Source organism: Corvus hawaiiensis, chromosome 6, assembly GCF_020740725.1.
Source record: "Corvus hawaiiensis isolate bCorHaw1 chromosome 6, bCorHaw1.pri.cur, whole genome shotgun sequence".
In the NCBI taxonomy this organism is placed as follows: domain Eukaryota; kingdom Metazoa; phylum Chordata; class Aves; order Passeriformes; family Corvidae; genus Corvus; species Corvus hawaiiensis.
The window spans coordinates 61,552,085-61,572,000 of record NC_063218.1 but is presented as its reverse complement, the minus strand read 5'-3'; the positions used below and the strand labels follow the sequence as shown (position 1 = coordinate 61,572,000).

The 19,916-nt window shown below is 39.0% G+C and overlaps 1 protein-coding gene across 9 annotated transcripts in view; it reads left to right on the top strand.

The window, feature by feature from the left end:
• The window catches only part of ANO5 (anoctamin 5), a 55,696-nt gene that overhangs the window by 27,096 nt on the left and 8,684 nt on the right, over positions 1–19,916 (top strand). For all 9 annotated transcript variants that reach the window (XM_048306882.1, XM_048306881.1, XM_048306876.1 and 6 more), the window contains 12 exons: positions 4,810–4,878; positions 5,867–6,151; positions 6,512–6,625; positions 8,182–8,297; positions 9,254–9,388; positions 10,612–10,717; positions 10,807–10,867; positions 12,448–12,599; positions 15,343–15,417; positions 16,078–16,300; positions 18,683–18,852; positions 19,455–19,552. In XM_048306882.1, the coding sequence (XP_048162839.1) occupies positions 4,810–4,878; positions 5,867–6,151; positions 6,512–6,625; positions 8,182–8,297; positions 9,254–9,388; positions 10,612–10,717; positions 10,807–10,867; positions 12,448–12,599; positions 15,343–15,417; positions 16,078–16,300; positions 18,683–18,852; positions 19,455–19,552 (1,604 nt within the window). The remainder of the gene's footprint in view (positions 1–4,809; positions 4,879–5,866; positions 6,152–6,511; positions 6,626–8,181; positions 8,298–9,253; positions 9,389–10,611; positions 10,718–10,806; positions 10,868–12,447; positions 12,600–15,342; positions 15,418–16,077; positions 16,301–18,682; positions 18,853–19,454; positions 19,553–19,916) is intronic.

The window sequence follows — 19,916 nt, the reverse complement described above, 5'->3', positions numbered from 1 at the left end:
CTCAGTCAGCTTTGCTCAGCTATCCACATTACAAAGATTTTATTGGGAGACCAGGTTATTTGATAGCTATGGTACGATATGTTTATATATAAGCATACTTTTTCAAACTCACCCTGACCCTTTGTCAGGCTGTACTCCTAGCTAGATGCTTTCTTCTCCCATGAAACAAAATGCATTTAGAAAAGAAGAAAGGAAAGACTGCTCAATGTAGAGAGAAGAAAGATACCAATGCAAAATTTGTCAAAGCAACTCTTAAACTTTTCCATTAGTCATACTTGAATTATTTAAAATGAGGGAAGAGATTAGTACTATTCAGGTGATGTTTCAGGTGGGAAGGAAAATGAGTCACATGGTCACTCATATTGCGTGCAGCAGTTTCCTTCTCATTGCTTTATGGCATTAGGGGGTAGTAGGTATCTTTGCCAGACTAGAGTCTATGTCCATGGGTATCATTATTGACTGAAGGATTCACGTGGGAAAAAACCCCAGAGCTAGTAGCTAATATTGTACTTCCTCTTTGAGGTAAAAATGCACTTCTAGGAAGAAACATCTCTGTCTTGCAAAAGGCCTAAATATCCATATTAATTAAACCTTGTGAGATGTAATTCTGTGTATGTCTTTTCCTTGCAAAAGAGTTTATGGCCTCGTGGAGGAAGGCCAGTGGCCCTGTAGATTAACTCTGTGGTCACTGGATGAACAGGCATGGAGATACCACATTTTTTTACACAGTTCCTGGGGCATCTGCATTGGCCCTATAATTATGTTCAGCATAGATGTTTATGCAATTAGTATGTCCATAAATTACTGCAGATTTCTTAGCATACAAGTACTGTGCTGTTTTCTTTGTGGTAACAAGATTTAAATATTGATGAACTGCAGCCTCTGGAGTTCGTATGACATACACTGTACTTGCTATTGTACAGTTATCATAGAAAGAAATGTTTCTTTTATGGTAGTACAATGATACCATAAAATGGAACAGCTAAGAATAGAAGTGTTCATACGAAGAGAATAACAGACATGACAAAGGGTTTTGTTTCCTTGTCTTAAGGAAACAGCTTTATTCTGCATTTTTAGAATGGGATAAATAACTCCTTTGTGTGTTTCAATATAGCCCTGATACAGATGTAAGAGACAGTCTGTTCATCTCCTGCCTTAGTTTCATGCAGAACAACTTCTGACTTTTTTGATATTCCCAGATACATTCTAGCTTCAATGCTGTTTTGAACTTGCCTTCTATAAGCTACAGGAATAAATCCAAACCACAAATTTCTCTGAACACAAATTAGGATTACAATTTTTTGAGACAATACTTTCTATTGTTCCTTAAAGCCTCCAGCTTTAAAGAATAATAAGTGAAAATATTTCACCACCATATGAAATGTATGTGAACATGAAAAAATAAATAGAATTTATAAAAATATCTAACAAAGTATTGATATATGACCAGGACATAGTCTTTATTGTCCGTAAGTATATTTCTTCACAAGAACTACAGAGCATTAGGACTCAGGGATCTCTGTGCAAAGTAACTCACTTCTATGTTGACTGGAAGCAAAGTCCCCCTGTCCCCAGGGGCGTGTAGAGATACAGAAGGAAATTTTATCTAGTTCCTTTCCTGGTTTTCATAATTTCAGACAGAAACTTCTGCTTTCTTAGAGGTACCAGCTAGGCCAGAGTTAGGGAGCCATGGGCAGCAAGTACCAGATGCTTGTTGCTGCTGTTAGCTTTGTTTGCAGCTGCATCCACAAGTCTGCAGGAATGGGTGAAAGCTGGGCTCAGTCCAAACTGGGCACCTCTCCACGCAGCTTTGCAGAAGTTTGGCTGGTAGTTGTAGAAGGAATCAGAGTATATCCTGCCTTGGAAGGGACCCACAGCAATCATCAAGTTCAATGAGTCAGCAGTGCGCTGGAGCCAGGAGAGCCAACCCTGTTCTGGGGTGCAGCAGGCACAGCATCACCAGCTGGGCGAGGGAGGGGATTGTCCTGCTCTGCTCTGAGCTGGAGCAGCCTCACCTGGAGTGCTGGGGCAGTTTTGGGGGCCTCAATATAAAAAGAGACAGAGATTGAGAGACTGTCCAAAAGAGGGCCACAAGGCTGGTGACAGGCCTTGAGGGGAAGCCTTTTAAGAGGCTGCTGATGGCGTCTGGTTTGTTCAGCCTGGAGGAGACTGAGGGGAAACCTCATCACAAGTCTACAATTTTATTGTGAGGGAAAGAGGAGGGAGAAGTACCAACCTCTTCTCTCTGAGACCAGTGACAGGACCCAAAGGAATGGCATGAAGCTGAGTCAGGGGAGGTTTAGGTTGGGTATTAGGAACTAAAGGTTTTTTACTCAGAGGGTGGTTGGGCACTGGAACAGGCTCCCCAGGGCAATGGTCACAGCACCAAGCCTGGCAGAATTTTGGCAGAAGCATTTGGACAATGCTTTCAGGCTCATGGTGTGACTTTTGGGGTGTCCTGTGCAGGGCCAGGAGTTCATAGAATCACAGAATCATAGAATATGCTGAGTTGGAAGGGACCCACCTGGAGTTGGGCCTGCATTGTTACCTGTTGTTGTTATACAACAGGTTTAACCTGTCATTATCACAGTCAGGTATATAGCAGTTGTCTCTCTTCCGTACGTACCTGATCATGCAGTGTTACATTTGCACTGGGCATGATAGTACTGCTGGACTTTGGATCTTGCTTTGTTGATCTTGCTGGGATGGTTCATTACAGCCCAGCATGTGTTAGATAAAGAGTCTGTGCTTATCCCACATTATGTGAGATATCCACATAATACGGTGGATGTGATGTCTCACAGAGCTTCCCTCATCCCTCTTTGTCTGCAGAGTGGCATCTCTAGCAGAGTCAGAAATACATGCACCAGGTATAGCTTATTACATTTGGGGCAATAAGCTTAAAATTCTAACAAGTACACATTAAAAACAGCCAGCTCTGGCCCAAGGATACGTTTTGTCCATTTTAAGCCTTTGATGGAGACACAAGGAAATTCAGTATTTGGGAAGAAAAGGGGAAGGAATTTTTTTTTTTTTTCTGTGGCAGATTGATTTTCTTTTAAAAATGTTTTTCCCATTAACTGGAAAGTACAGTACATTGCATAGGTTTCTGGAGGGGGCTTATGGGAGAAGAGCAAGGTGGTAAAAAGGGCGTAATTTCTCTCAGACCACTGCAGTTTATCACACTAAGTCTGTTGTAAGGAAAGATAAGTAAGACCCTTTGGCTCTCTCTGTTCCTGAGCTGCACAGCTGGTGAGAAGCTGTCTGGTGCCAGAGAACCCTCTGAGCTGACTTGCTTGGCTCTCTTTCCAGTGTTTGCTGGAGAAGGAATACACACCAGCATGCTTTGTTAGGAGAAAACGTAATCCAGAGGAGCATGTAGCTTTGGATACTAGGCTTGAATGTCAGCTTTTCTATAGCATTTTAACATGCGTTCTTAAATCACCTTTTATCTGTGTTGTTCTTTATCTGGTTATCATGTCAGCAAACCGGAGTTCTCTGGCATGTTTATACACCTATACAACCTGCATTTAGGCAGGTTTGTAGGATGCAAATAGTGCATGGAATTGCTTTTGTCCCCAGCATGTGCTAGAACTCAGGAGTTATCATATTAGCGAGTTTATATCGTCCAGTGTCTAATCTAATATATAGTAATATTTGGCAAAATCAGATGTGACACATAAAAATGAGAGGCCACTAACACAGGAAAATACATCAATACATCTTAGGGTACATTTGAGGACTATGAAAGCTATTCTTCAGTCTGTATTCATTTGTCTGAGTAGTTTATGCAAACTGAAATGCAGAAATGGCAGTCTGCTCCTCACAGACATTCAGGAAAATAAAACTGGCTGAAAATTACAGTGTTTTGGGTTTTTTAAGTATGTTTGAAAACCGTCAGTTAAGACTTTTCAATAGAAGAAACATTAGACAGCGTGGCAGGGTTTAGCCAGAAATAAATTTGTTGTCTAGCTTGTGCATTTTAAAGAGGGTAGGGCTCAATATTTGGCTTAATTTATTGTTACTGCAGCAGTTCTTCAGCAAATTTTATATAATTAAGAGGAAATTAATGCATTTTGCTCTCAATAAGAGCAAAAATTATACAGAGAAGGAGAGATAGAACCACCTAGGAAGTACTTTGCAAAATCCAGAATTCAAGAAGAATATCGAGCTCACACACGTCATGCAGCCACTACAAACTGCCACGGGCAGGCGTGTTATCTCTGCATGAAGTCCATGCTGACATTATGCAAGCTAAGCACACGTGGTGATTTGTTGGTCTTATCTAGTTTTATAGTGATGTTTGTGAAATACTGTTTGAATTGTCTGTAATCAGTACTTGAATATCTGTATCAGGCATAATTGTATAACTGGTAAATAGATGAGACTGTCAGTCTTCCACGTGCTTCCAGAATTTTTCTTTTCATCATTCTCTTGGAAATATAGCTAAACTTGAACAGACACACACCCCACACACCAGCTTCCTGAAGCCAGAAGTGCTCAAGACACAAGACATCAGTTGCTTCTCTGATGTCCTAGATGGCACAGAACAAGCCTTTTCCTACCCAGTAGGTGTCCTGTGGCTAGCTAGTGCAATTCCTGATGTGTTCCCATCACAAAGCTGGCCCTCACTGGAAAGTGGCCTGGTATGCATGGGCTGGTTTTTGTCTGTTTGCTTTTAGAAGGTCACATAGCATTAAGGGGTTGTCATCAGGGCAGTTGAGAGAAGTGAAACCCAGGGAGTCATCGCTGAGTGGCCAATTAGTTGCTAACTTCATCAGTTACTAAAGTGTCTTTGTTTCTCTTCAGGAAAGGAGAAAAGAATTTGAGAGCAACCTTCAAAAGGCTGGTTTGGAGCTAGAAACAGAAGACAAGAAGGTAAAAAAAAAAAAAAAAAGAAAAATTAGGACCAAAAGAATCGACCCAGAAATTAATAAACCACTTTGTTTCTTTGAGAAAAATTATAAATTATGCTCATGGATTTCAGTGGAGGGTGACTAATTTTGGAGAAACAAGATTAATATGTTTATTTGAATCCTTTTTCCAGATACATTGATAAGAATTGTGGAAGCAGAATAATTTTGATTCAAGAGGAAGCTTTTGTTTTGCTTTCATAATGAAAAAGCCTTTGCTTTCATAAAAAGAAGAAGGCAAAATAGCTGTGATTTGATTTAAAGCCACATAAACGGGAAGTATGCTTACAGCTGATTTTAATCCCACCTAACAATGAGTAACAAGTTTGGAAGGCAATTTATGCCCACTGGATGTTGTAATTTTGAGGAAGGACCGTGGTGTAAAAACTTGAGGATGTTTGATGAGTGGTACTGTTTGGTGTAATAACTGGAGAATGTGCGATTTTTACTGATGCAGTCAGCGTGCCAGAGGCTGAGTTGGGTAAAATAACTCTTGATGAAGTTCAGACTCTCTAACATCCATAGGTGGGGAATTCATCAAGCCATGTTAAAAACCCTGCTGATTGCAAACTTCTGCTGTGAATGCAGAGCAACACTAGAAGAACACACATGTTCTGTGAGGCCTGTGACAAGATTATTCTACGTGTTTCCAGTGTAATGAGAGTTTTCGGACTCCAGTGTATGGCATTAATACAATTTGAAAAGCCTTTGTGAGCTTTTAGTAGTGCAAAGATTATTTTTATGAACAGCCAACCACTCAAGCTTTTCAGTTAAAAAAAAGTATATATACACACACACAGAGGAAGTCCTTCTATTCCCCCCTCCTTTTTTTTTTTTTTTTAAATCCTTCAAAAATATGTAAAAGGCAATACATTTTGTATAAAAAATATTCCCATAAATCTTGCAATAAAACACAGTTTGGTCTAATGTCTGATTTAACTTTTCTGGGGCAGGAATCTGAGGATGGCAAGATTTTCTTTGTGAAGATCCATGCGCCGTGGGAGGTTCTGATCACATATGCAGAAGTGCTGAACATTAAGGTTCCCATCAAGGAAAATGACATTCCCTCCATGGTGGAGAACCCCCTGGACTGTGTGCTTTCCCCGCTCAGGCTGCCTGAGAAGGTGATGCACCCTGAACCGGATTATTTCACGGCACCATTCAGCAAGGACAAGCAGGAGCTGTACCTCATTAATGATGAGAGCACTTTCTTCTCACCGTCCATGAGAAACAGAATAGTACGTATGTGAATTTGGCTACTTAGGTTTTACATGTAGATTTACATGGCCCCATCAGAATATTCATGCAAGGAAGGAGTGAGTATAGAAACCGTGGTAACTGAGGTAAATACAGAGATGCCTGGGTACCTTTGCATCTTGCTTAGAAATATAGAATAATATTTGTTGGAACAGATCTTCTGGATGTCTACAAGGCAGTTGTGCCCTCAGTGTTCTTATAAGGGATAAGGCCTTCTGAAGAAGTACTTCTTGCTTTTTCATGTTGTTCCTGCAGATTATACACAGTGCACATCCATGATAGGTTTCTATTAAATGGCCTTAAAATAGGAAGGGTCTAAAATTCTCATCCTTGAATCTCAGGTTAATTATATTCTTACACGTTGCCCATATGGAACAGAAGAAGGGAAGAAAAAATTTGGGATTAAGAGACTGCTAAACAATGGCACCTATACAGCTGCATATCCTCTTCATGATGTAAGTATTTTACTTTTCTGCTTTCTTGAGCATTTCCCGGTGTTTGCACTCTTTTACGTACTGTGACATTTGCTATTCCAGGAGATATGAAAATATACTCAAACCTTTCAATTTGTCCCAGTAATTGATTCTGTTTCATAGCACACAAGACGTATCTGTCAGCCCTACTATTTGGCTTTTATGTGCTGAAATGTTTCTTCCTGTGGGTGAGTTTTTAGAATATGTGTCAGTCACACCATTTCTTTAGAGACTTATTCCATCATATTCCTGTAATGTTGATGACACAGACCATGCAGTAGTACCTTAGATTATAACAAGGAATGAATACCTAGAGGAGATGCATACATTCAGCAGTGTGTGTCTACAGGGTGTGTACACACACATACTGTAGTTACACAGTAGTGCACACTACCTGCAGTTAGAGAAAAACTCTTGTGATTGTACCATTTTTGGGCTGAAGTCAGATGAGATGCCTGAACCCTGTAGTTCAGTGTGGAATGGTCACTTGTCCATTTCCCAGGGAGCTTTGGGGAGCAAATACTGTAAAAGTGGTAAGGGTAGTAAATACTGTGTTTAGTTTTGCTGTAAGGTCTGTTTTTAATACGACACGTGTAGATTTAGTCCTGAAATTCCATAGAGAAAACAAGAGAGAAATGGGTTACATGTTTTATGTGGGTTTTTTCCCTTTAAATTTCTTTTCCTCCTAACTATTGTGTTTAATTTGTTGTTTAAGTCTTAAATTCTCTCCTTGTTTTTAATGGTTATTTCAGATGTCACAATGCTTTAGTGAACTTAACATGCTTATTTATATCTCTGAATTCTACCATAAGGCATTTTTAAATACTGTATATAGATTTATATTTTTAAATGTTTGAATTTTTTTTTCCTTTGAAAATAGAAATAAATGAGTGAATGGACATTCCTTAGGTTTTCAGGAGGAAAGTTTGGCTGATTAGGATCTAGAATGTTAGTCTAGGCTGGCAAGTACTTTATACTGTAGGGACTACCAAAACCACAGACAGTAAAAAGCAAAAATCTCTTCTATACAACTACAGCCAACTTTAAATGCTAAGAAATCTTACCAAAAAATTCTAAAACTTGAGAGAAAAACTCAAAAATCTTTGTCTAAAAATAATTATTTAATCTTTCAGAATATTTTCAAAAGGCAAACTTTAGGTTGCTTAAACTTCTATTGGTTGTTTTCTATTTAGAAACCAATTTTCATGCTTTTCTTTGTGGTTGAGAGACATTAAGAAAAAAGGAAAATCAAGATCACAAACTGCATAATTGACATAGCCAAATATTTCTAGAAGCAGAGTTCTATGGCAAGGAGTAAAATTACAGAACCTGTCAGAAACTGTGGTTATTTTACGCTGTTTGATTTCTAGGGAAGTGATGAAGTTCCAAAATTTTCTTAATATTTGGCAGTTAAGATACTGATAATGACAAACACCACAGTCTTAAGAGGGATGCGTCATCATTACTGTTCATCTCTTTCAATGTAGTATTTGAGCCTGTCGATGAGGTGTTTTCCCCTTACTCTGATTTGCTCACAGTGCCAGTACTGGAAAAAGGCAAGCGACCCAAACTGTGACAGTGAGAGGTACACGCTCTACATGGAGTGGGCCCGTTTCTTGCGCTTCTACAAAGAGCAGCCTTTGGACCTTATCAGGTACAGTACAGCCTGGGGGTGGTTATGTTTCCTTGGTTTTCACTGTAATACAGGGTATATTGATTTGTAACTTCATCCTGCTAGGAAATTTTTACCACTTAAGATCCAATGATATTAAAATGTTATATATTATCTAATTATAAATATTATAAATATTATATATAATGGATATTAACTGGGAACTATGTCCTGGGAGGACATGACACAGCTTTCTACTGAGAACTGGAAAAAGGCTTCATTTCAAATCAAGTCTCTTTCCATCTAGCCAGTCCTCCTGGGGTCAGGTATAGTACAGATAATTCAGCTGTAAAGAAGCACATACATAGAATATCTCAGATTTTTTTAATCACTCTCTGCAAAAAAATTGTTAAAGATTTATGTGAAATGTTGAAATTTCAACACAGACTTGAAAAAATACAGATAAAATCAGCTTGGAAGCTTGATTCTTAGTTCTAACCCCAAATTTAAACTCACTTAAGATCCCTTTGATTCAGCTGATATGATACAACAGAATGTTGCTTTGTTCACAGGTTACAGTTCCCTGTTTGTAACACAAGTGGTTGTATTTCTGTGGATTACCTATTTGTTTTAACCATGTGGTCAGAACTGTTGTGCTGTTTCATTTGTGTAACTCATTGGAAAAATCAGAAAGTAAATCTTCACTTAAGCTATCCTGTAGAAAAGAGAAAGAGTGATTTTAAAGTCAGATTTTCTGCTAGGAGGAAAAAAGGGACAAAAGAGGCCATGTGTGTGATCATTCACCTTGTTCATGCAGCTTGAGTAACTTCTCATGGCCAGCTTCAGACCTCCTTTTCCACAGTACTTCAATGCATTTACTCTTCTGTTAAAAGAGATTTTTGCCATGTATTTCACTTTTACTCTGGCCAGTTTGCTTACTGCAGTTTTAAATTTAGCTTGGTGTTCCTGTTAATTGCTCTTTTTTTTTTTGTATTCAGAAAGTACTATGGTGAGAAGATTGGAATCTATTTTGCCTGGCTAGGATTTTACACAGAGATGTTATTCCTTGCAGCAGTTGTTGGCTTAATCTGCTTTCTTTATGGCTTGTTTACAATGGATGAAAATATGAGCAGGTGAGTATAATGTTGAAAATCTCCTGGGCAAAAGCTAAGCAATGTGAAAATTTTATTCTTGCCAAAAAAAATTTTGTTGTTGTTACTCAGTAGGTAACAAGCTTTTAAAGCTTGTCAGAGAGACTAATTTGTTCTTCAGCTGTCTATTGACTGAAAAGGTGGTGGACCACTCATGCAGAACTTGTAACTATCAGTTAGTAAGACTCAACCTGTAGGTGAAAAGCAATATTTTGTTGGGCATAGCTTTCTGTGTTGGAGAACCTGCAATATGTAAAGACCTAGGAGTATCCCTTAGATCTCTCAAAATTGTTTAAGTGTTTATTGTTGGCTTAAGCTTGTCTATTTAATCTATCTTGCAGAGCAGTCTGACCTTTTTGCGTAGGTCATCATTTGTACTAACCAGAAGCATGAGTAAAACAGATCAGCATGGTTCTCCCATCAAAGAGGGATCCAGTATCTTAGAAGCCATAGTTTGGGTGGTTATTTTTAAATAAGCATAGTATTTGTTTTATCAGAAGTCCAAAGATTTATTGTATTCAGGGATTGAGGGTGGAGAGAGGAAAAGAGGGTTGACTTCACTGCTTGCTGTTTTCTATAATAAGGCTTCCCTAAAATTTTGAGGTTTAACCATAAAAGATGAGTAACAGGTTAAAATTCTCATCTGTTCTGTTGAACAATATAATTTTGAGACTTATATTTTAGCTAGGTTAAGAATTCATCTGGGAATACTGCTATACATATTGAGATTTCTCTGGATACTAAAGGACTATCATAGGATTGTAAACTTCACCCACTGTCATTAAATTGAAGTAGCAAATTTTACTGCAGATATCAAAGCTGAAGTGGTATCTCTGCTTTTAGAAAAGGTGTTTTGATGTCATTGCTAACCTGATGGGAAATAACATGGTTTATATCTTGCCTGAAAGCAGTGCATGTGTAGTACAGCTCCTGAGAGACTCCTGATTCATTGCTGATAGAGCCAAAAAGCCCATATCGAGGGAATTGTTAATTCTACTCCTTGTAGCAGCTGCTTCATTCGTGGCTTGCCCTGACCAGCCACTGGTTAACACCAGTGAATGTGACAAGATGCAGCATCTTTGGTGTGAACCTGCAAATGTTGAGCTTTGTACAAATGAAGCTCCTATTTATTTTTTAAATAAATTTCATGTAACAGCTTTTAAGATGCTGTGGAAACAGGTACTTTACAATGTTTTCCTCCCTAGCAAAGAAATCTGTGACCCTGCAATTGGAGGAGAGATCATCATGTGCCCGCTTTGTGACCGAGAGTGTGAATACTGGAGACTAAACACCACCTGTGAGTCCTCGCAGGTCTGTATCTGGTTCTGCAGCCACTTGCCATTTTTGTTCGTCCTGAAAACTGTCTGGGTACTGACCTGTTCCTGGGTATTCTGTTGCAGTATTCCCATTTGTTTGACAACGTGGCAACTCTTTTTTTTGCCATTTTCATGGGCATATGGGGTGAGTACATTTGGTAAGATTTATGTCAAGCAATAAGGAGATCTTGGCCAAGCTGCTGAGGGACACTGGATGAAGTGGGAAGAAGGGGAATAAAGGCTTCACCATAGTATCTTGCCTCAGGTGCAAAAGTGATGAAAGAGTGAAAATAATTTAAAGTTACAGAGGAATTAAGACTTAAAAAAACCCAAAGAAAATCTAGCATGCATCTAGGATACTGTAAGAATATCATAAGTATTGTGTACTTTCAACTGCTAACATTTGATTCTTTACTTAGTAACCAGAGCAGCCTATATAAGAGTCCTCTCTGCTAAGTCCTGCACATCATCAGTGTCCCTGTGAGGGAGTGGGGAGCTTTGTGTCCTGTCACTGGGTGGTGGTCCATCACTGCCACTCTATTAGCTGTACTTTTGGGATGAGAAAATTCATTGGGTTCTACTCCAGTGAACTTCATGCATTGTAGTATGTTCTGATGATGTAGAAATTGGTGGATTTCTGGTCTCTATAATCATAGTTTCACACCAATGATACTTCTTCAGACTTTTACGTTCGTATTGTGTAGAATACATGTTCTTTTCTTCAACTCTTTGAAGGTTGCATTCAGCATAGCATAGTTATTGTTTCTAATTTCTTTAAATACATTTCTCTTGTTTCATACTGTTTGTATGAAATATCGTAATTAAATCTTCAACTTGTATATAGATATTTCATTAACTCACAAAGATTCTTGTGTGCTAATAGAAAACCTGTGTATTTGTTATCAAATAAGATTTTTGTTGTATGGCTGTTTTACTAAACTTTTCCTGGTTTCTAAGAACTAGCATTTGCATGACATGGGTTAGTCATTCAGGAAGTACCAGCCAGAGAGTTTAGAACTGCAGAAGATAAGCTTTCCTGTGTTTGTCTACATCATAAAATGTCTCCAGTTCCAATAAGAACAATCAGATTACAAAATGTTTACATTTTAAAGTAGTTTATAAAGGGCTCTTAAAATGTTATATAGTATTATAAATTTTATAGTTGTTTATATATGAAATCAGTTCCCTCTAGCATCTTAAAAATTTCTTAAGCCAGTCCAACTCTTGATTATATGAAAATCATCAGACATTCACTGTCTTTAAAATGAGCATGATATCAAATAAGCATCAAAAAGCAACAGAAATCTTTGAGCATACTACTTGAAAGCTGTTCTGCTTATTTGTTGTAATAGTTATTTATGTGCTATAGATTTATACACAGCAATTAGTTGAATTATCAGGTTCTTTTCCTAATTCATGTTACTTTTTGCATATGCAGAGTAGTTAAGCTGTAATTAAACATGGTCATCATAACCATGGAAATACCTCTATCTTGTCTTGGCATCTTCCTTGTCATCCACTTCTGGAATTCAATTAGCTAATAAATCACTGGATCCATATTGTGGTCTTATCTGTGAGCTATAGTAGGTAGTCAGTAAAAATAGTTGAGTCACACTGTAAGGATAAATAATAAACCACCGAAAAGAAGCCAGTGCAGATGTTTAACTTGGTTCATGAACTTGTTCACATCTTCCTTGACACTATTTTAACATTTTCAAATTGTAGTTACACTTTTCTTGGAGTTTTGGAAGAGGCGGCAAGCTAGACTGAAATATGAATGGGATTTGGTTGATTTTGAAGAGGAACAGCAACAGCTCCAGCTGAGGCCTGAATACGAGGCAAAATGTACCCAAAAGAAGAAGAATCCCGTAACTCAGGTAATGAACATGCTGAGTTGACACGTGTGCAAATTCAGTTGTATGCTGAAAGTTTCGTAACATGGAAATCGACACATTAAATCAGGAAAACAAAGGCAAAGTTTATGGTTTTGACACCATGTTTACAGCATCTTTCACATTTCAGGGTAGCAGTCTCTGAAACCTTCATGCCTTTAAAACCACTCTTTCTTATCCCTACACAACATATGAAGAAGCAGTCACCATGATCTAAAGTAATAAGTTGGTCTAGCTGTGGTTTTGCTTCTGATACACAACCACTTTGTTTGGGGGACACCAGAGAGATGAAGGTTGCTGAAGTCCTTTTTCTGAAATCTAATTGGGATATAATTAGTGACCCAATTTAACTCTGTTAAACACTCTATATAAATATTAGATGTTAATTGTTTTCATTTTAAGTTTATTTTAGGTAAGAGTTATTTCACAAATTTAGGGATCAGCTGGTTGCATTCCAACACAACATCTACCACACCCGTTTAATGTATTTTTAAATCATCTTTTCCCTTTCATAGAATTGCGTATAAATAGCTTATTGTCACTAATCCTAAGTATACTTAGATAGCACAGTCTTCAGTAAAGAAATAGAAGCTTAGCCAGAATGTGGGAAGAGTCTTTGTTCTATAAACAGTAGCCCTGTCTTTCAGGGCTTGTCTCCTTAATCATAGGAAATACGTATACTAATCTTATTTCTCATGAGAGAGGGTTTTCCCCCTTCCACACACGCAGCATTAATTCTGCTGTTGTAACTAGCTCCGAGTACATTGCACAGAGCTCTTCAATAACAGTGCACTATGTGTAAGAGTGTAGCTCTACTGAAGTATTAATTTCTGCACGTCCAGGAAAACAGGTTCAGGTAAATCAATTTTCATTAGTTAGCTCTATTAATTGAAAACACATGCCTGCCAGTTATGTGTTATTTGCTGGTTTGCATCCCTGTGTATGCTCTGGCTCAAAACGCCCCTCTTCTGTGGCTGTACAGGGCCCAAGCCCTGCCAGACTGCTGTGGTTGTGCTGCAGCTGAGGGAAAGAGCAGGGAGGTGCTGGCCCTCTTTCCAGCAGGCAAGTGTTGGCCCCTGTGTGCTCTGCAAGAGAGAGTGATCATGTTAGGACAGGGTGGTAATGGGCTGACTGGTTGGCTGTGGTTGTGTACAGCATGGACCAAAACCTGTAGCCAGGTGAGATGAGTCAGCGGTACCAGAGTGCAGCCAAAGGCTTGGGTGTGCTTGTATAGCTGTCCTGAGGGAGAAGACTCTAAATTAATCCGGATCCCTTAGGTGAGATAGGGTTTTTTGAACTTTATTTAGGAAATAGAAAAGGACTGTAATACACTTCTATCTCAGTGCGAGATAACTGCACTCCTCTGTATTTTCTTAGTATGCATCAACAATTGCCATAAAAATTCAACGACTATACAAGCCTTTGTTTTGTGACACTTCAATTTACTGTCTCAGTGGTTTTTTCAGAAACTTTTTTGCAGTAGGGTTTATCAGTGATCCTTATCAGTACCCAATTATAGGCTAACCTGTAGAGGTAATAGTAGTGTAATTTCTCCTATTAGAGCACGTGCTATACTGGACATGTGAAAGGACAGTGCTTTCAAATAAGTTAATTCTGCAGTAACCAATAAGGTTATGTGGGTACAGGACAATGACTTTCTTGTGTCCCACAGCTGGTTTTGCTTCACTTAGAAAATTATTTTGTCATTATTCATGACTCAAAATTCTAAGTGCACTGAAACTGAAATTGCCATCTCGAGGCTATCATTAATTTATTTATTCATGGTGCCAAACTGTCTAACTAGATCATAGCTAGAATCTGGGTTTTCTGATCACAGTAGAATTCTAATTTACATAAATAATGAAGCATTCAATTCAAACTTAGGCTCTGTCATTGCACCTTACTGCCTGCATTACATTTGGAGTTGCACCCATCTGTAGTACTCTGCGACTTTGTTCAAGAGGAGGGTAAGCATTCTACAGTGCCTTGTCCCAAAGATTTATCAAATTCAGGTTATTTTTCACTGCATCTTCTACCACTGGCATTAGTTCGTAAATAGAAGATTCTGTCATAAAACATGCACTCTTGATATTTTAGGAACTAGAATTGGTTGCAAAAACTTTACATGAGCATTGAAAATTGTTCATGTGTTGTCTGGGGATATTGGCATGGCTAAGACCCAGTTGCCTGGTGCTGCAGCAAACTTGGCAGCTACATTAATAGCCATTTCTTCAACTAAAAAAACAAATAAAATTGAAGGAGTGGAGAAAAGCACACTCTGAGTGGCACATCCAAATGACAAATTTTAAGGAATCTCAGCAGGAAGAATTTATAAAACTTGAGTCCAGTTGTGGACTCAGAGCTGTTTGACAGCTAAGCTAGCATTACAGTAATAGTTGTGGTCTGCTCATCTCAGGAAGTTGGTCTTTTTCCTTTCGCTACTGATTGATTTTGCAAAAGTTTAACCATTCTTTCCAGGTACTGTCTTTACTTGTAGCAGTTTTATGGCCACTTCTGTCCTGATCTTTCTGCCCCCCCCCTACCCCCCACCCTCGCCCCCAGCACACTCAAAATTGTGTCCTGTCTGCCATTTTAGAGGGACAGGGTTCTGGATGGTTTCCCTTGAATGTGAGCACTTTTCATACAGCTGGTGAGAGCTCTGTGTGCTGCTCGATGCTGGAGTAAAATGTGGGAATAAGATGAACTGTGCTGTACTTGACTGTTTCAGGAGATGGAGCCTTATTTGCCTTTAACTAGCCAGGCTATGAGATTCTGCATCTCAGGAGCTACAGTGTTGTTCTGGGTGAGCATCTTTTTTAATCATCGTTTTACCATATGTCAGAGATGTTGATTATTACTAATCATCCCATTGACACAAATTGGTTTTAATTGTGATGTTAACACATGTTTTTATTATTGTCCTGCAGATTTCATGCTGTCAGTTAAAGTGCACTTAAATTCTGATAATTTTTTTTTTAAAAAAAGACACTGGAAATTTGTCACTAATTAGTAATTTGATTAGACATTTTAACATGGGGATAACTTTCTCTGTGACTTATTTGAGGTTAAGGGACACACCGAAAAAATTGTAGTAAAGGCAAACAAAGAAAAGAATTCACAATAATGAATGCAGAGTGAGTTTCAGAGTGGACAGTTTAATCTAGCGTGTCCTTTCCATCTCCTGTCTATACTCTTCTGCACTTTCTCAGATATTGGCATTATATTGTCTGCTTTTCTTATGCCAACAAAATAATTTTGTTGGTTTTAATGTATGTAATATAACAAAGTGTTTTGCCTGTGTGATTTGCATTTCCGTGCTGCTGAACTCATATCCACAAAGAATAAAATTTTAAAAATATAAAGCATGATGGTTTACATCTTGTTTTTAAAGCTGCATGCATATAGCTATAGAATATAGCTATACCAAGCTGAAGTGTCTTTCAAATCTCCCTCATTTCCTCAGGTGTCCCTGATCATAGCCAGCATGATAGCTGTGATAGTGTATCGCCTTGCAGTGTACGCTGCCTTCGCCAGCCTCATGGAGAACACTCAGACGCTGCAGCCCATCAGCGGGTTACTGACCCCTCAGCTGGCAACTTCAGTCACAGCCTCCTGCCTCAATTTTATCATCATCATGATACTGAATTTCTTCTATGAGAGAATAGCCATCTGGATTACTGATATGGGTAAGCAGAGGTACTTACTTGTAGGCAAAACTTTGAAGGAATCATTGAAGGTTCCATTGAACACCATCAAGGTGTTCTGTGCTGTTGTTCTCAACTCAGGCGCATGGCAGCTCTGTACCATGCAGTGGCTTGCAGCAATGACTCAGGTGTATCCATGGCCATACAACCTTTTCCTTGCATTTCAGTAGTTCTCATAACCTTGTTTCTCTTCATATAATGCTTACTTATACTAAAACTAGTCTACAGAGACAATCACAGACCTGAACATAGTTAAAAATCACCTTGTGTTGTATTAGAGTCACCAAAGCAAGATCAGACTGTCTTGAACTAGCAGTATTTCAGTTAGAAATCCTGTAAATATATTTTAAAAAATAAATCACAGCCATCTTTACAAGAAAAAAAGACTAAATAATCATAACTCTTAGTCTGTGGGAAAATATGCGATGGGATAGTACATTTTCCATTTTTTTCTGAGCATTGATTCCCTTAGCTCTGGCTTTACAGATTTGGAGTTACACAGATGGAAGGCAGAGGTTGAGCCAGGATGAGAAGCTGTGCCCAAGATGTGTTATTGTGGCAGTAGCCATTGATAGCAGTAACCTCGCTGCAGAGCTGGAGGCCCAGAAAGAGTGACTGCTTTTGTAATATATTTTGTGTTTGACTTTTGCTTGCATGCTGGAAATATCCTTCCTGAGAGCCCTTCTTACATATGGGGGTTTTTTTTATTTCATTTATTTGTCCTTAATGATTTAGAGATAGAAGTCCCTGCAGGTGTTTCATAGCAAAATAATTGCAGAATATATTCAGTTTGGGGAGGGGAGCTGAAAATATTAGGTACTTGCAGTTTGTGCAGTTGTCATAAAAACAGTTGATTTTTTTTGTGAGATCTTGCAAGTCAAGTCAAGAATTGAAGGTGTTTCTTGCAGAAACTTAAAGGGATGTTGCATTTGGTTTATTTTGATTTGTCATAGGCCATCTCTTGTCTCTGAGATCTGTATTCCTTATCTCTCTTGGCCAAATCAGAAACAGGACAAGTAATGACTAAAATTGCCCCTAACAAACACAGAAACAAGCAGAAAATCGTAATTTTTTTCATCTTGCTTTCTTGAGGATCAAGAATTATAAGTGTGAAGGCTCAGCAGTGTAATTTGGCAAGTTTGCAAGTGTGGACGATTGATTTCTCAAGTGTCAGCACCACCTGGGGTTATGTGTTACAGGGGAACAGAACAGTTCACTGGTGTGGGTGGGACTGCTGCCCTCCTCGGGCGGCCGAGGTGGCTGCGCCTGGCCCGGGCTGTCAGGAGTGTCTGCCAGATTTTATTCACTCTTGAACACCTTGAAATGCTTCGGCCAGGTTTGGTGTTGAGACAAGCAGGTATAACCTGCCTCTGGTGCTCTGAACTTTGTGTGCCTCACATCAGTATTTTAACAGCTCACTGAAAATAACAGTATTTTAGGGAGCTGCAGGATAGGCAGACTGCCTTACCTGAGTGCTCTGTCCTACACTCCAATATCAGGTTCCCAGTAAATACCTCATGTTCTTCTGGCATGCAAACTTACACCAAGCTTGGAAAACATCAGTTTACTCGGTTATATAAAGCAACTTTACAATAAGGCAGGTGAGTTCAACACATCTGCCAGGTCCTGAGCAATTCAGAGGGACTTGAATGTTTGTAGTGTATTTCCTTATGCTACTTCCCTTGAATTGGTTGTGTGTTATCATTTGACAGGACATTTGACAAAAATATGTTTAGGGCTTCCTGCTCCCTTTAAAAATATAAATGTGATAGACAATGAGCAGCAAAAGGCAGCAAAATCCTAAGCAAAAGTTTGGTGATGTTTGGTACCTCCAAGATGCCTGTACTCTCCCCTATTTTTCTGCCCATTATGAGCCTTGTCTTTCAGAGGCACATGGGCCATCCAGTTTCTGCTGATTTTTATGGTATAAACATACAGCATGTTGGGGAAAAAAATACTGTAACATACTTCTCTACCACAAAGAAAAAAAATGATCATGTGTGTTGCTTACAGTGAAATCTTCATACTACAGGAGATTCTGCTAGTTCGAGATTCATCTTGGATCTCTTAAAGTAGTGTAACTTTTGGGGATGGACAAATGCTAATGGACAGTACAAAGAAGGGGAAATTAAATTTTATAAAAGTTTTAAATATGAATTTCCTTTGCCTGCCTGCATCAAATGTTGCATTGTAAAATAAGGGTAGGGTGTCTGAAAGCAGGAACTCCATCTGCTGAAATGTTTGTAGGTGTTCTTCTTTTCCTTTTTTTTCCGTTAAGGTCACTGTACATGATGAGTATTTGTGAATCTGTATCCTTTTGAAAGGAATAAAGGAACATAAAATTACTGTTTTCTGGTTTCACAGAGATCCCCAGAACTCATATGGAGTATGAGAACAGGCTCACTATGAAAATGTTTTTGTTCCAGTTTGTCAACTACTATTCATCCTGCTTCTATGTGGCCTTCTTCAAAGGGAAGTTTGTTGGTTACCCAGGTGCCTACACATACATGTTTAATCGCTGGCGAAATGAAGAGGTAAGATTTTCTTAATTAAGGTGGATTGCTCCCTTCAACCTGCAGAGTCGTAAATTTCCAACTGCAGGGTTGGTCTGAACTGAGCTGGACCTCAGCTGGCTATCCTGAAGCTGATGCTGAGGCTTCCAGTGACTCTTCCTGCTGTTGCTAGACAGGGAAACACCAGCAGTGAAAATCTGTCAGTCACAAGAGTGAAAAATCCTAAAGGTTTTCTTGGTCCCAGTTCTCCTGAAATACTAGTGGGTCTCACCATAGGTCTGAAAAAAAAGTCTGGTACTGAGAGCTCACTGAGTGCAGAAGATTCACCTTTTTGGGGCTGAGGGGTGTGTGCTGCACGCAGGTCCTGCTGAAGCATCCCTGAATTACTCTGTCTTCAAATGGTTATGTTGTGGTGTGTGTTTTTTCTCACACTTTAAACACTGAAAGCCCTTCTCTAACAGCCTTCCTGAGAGGGTAGCTTAGCTGGCAGTCCATGTGGAAATTAAGTATTGTCCTTCCAAGTTTTAAGATCTCCTTTCTTGCATTTATACAGTAGTAGAATGTAGTTTATCTGGGTGATACCCATTATTCATGTCCATTAACACACAGTTTGTTTCCACCAGTGCGATCCTGCGGGCTGTTTGATAGAACTGACGACACAGCTCACCATAGTCATGGCTGGCAAACAGATCTGGGGAAATATCCAAGAGGCTATTGTTCCGTAAGTTCCCTCTGACACTGAGATGCTCATCTTACAGCCAGAGGAAATTCCTGGCAGGAGTGATTGCCATATGAGGAAGATAAGAAGAGCTCGGGAAATTAAGCACAAATTCTGACATGTAGACTCATTTCATAGAGGCTTTCAGCCTCTTTTGTGGAAACCATGCTTATAAAAGCATGTTGTATTAAGGAGCTTGCTCAGAGAAGGGGAGGCTTTACAGAATACCTGAGGGGGAAGGGACCTACAAGGATCGAGTCCAGCTCTTAAGTGAATGGTCCATGCAGGAACTGAACCCATAAGCTTGGTGTTATTAGCACCACGCTCTAATCAAGTGCACCAATCTGATCTGCTTCTCTCATTATTA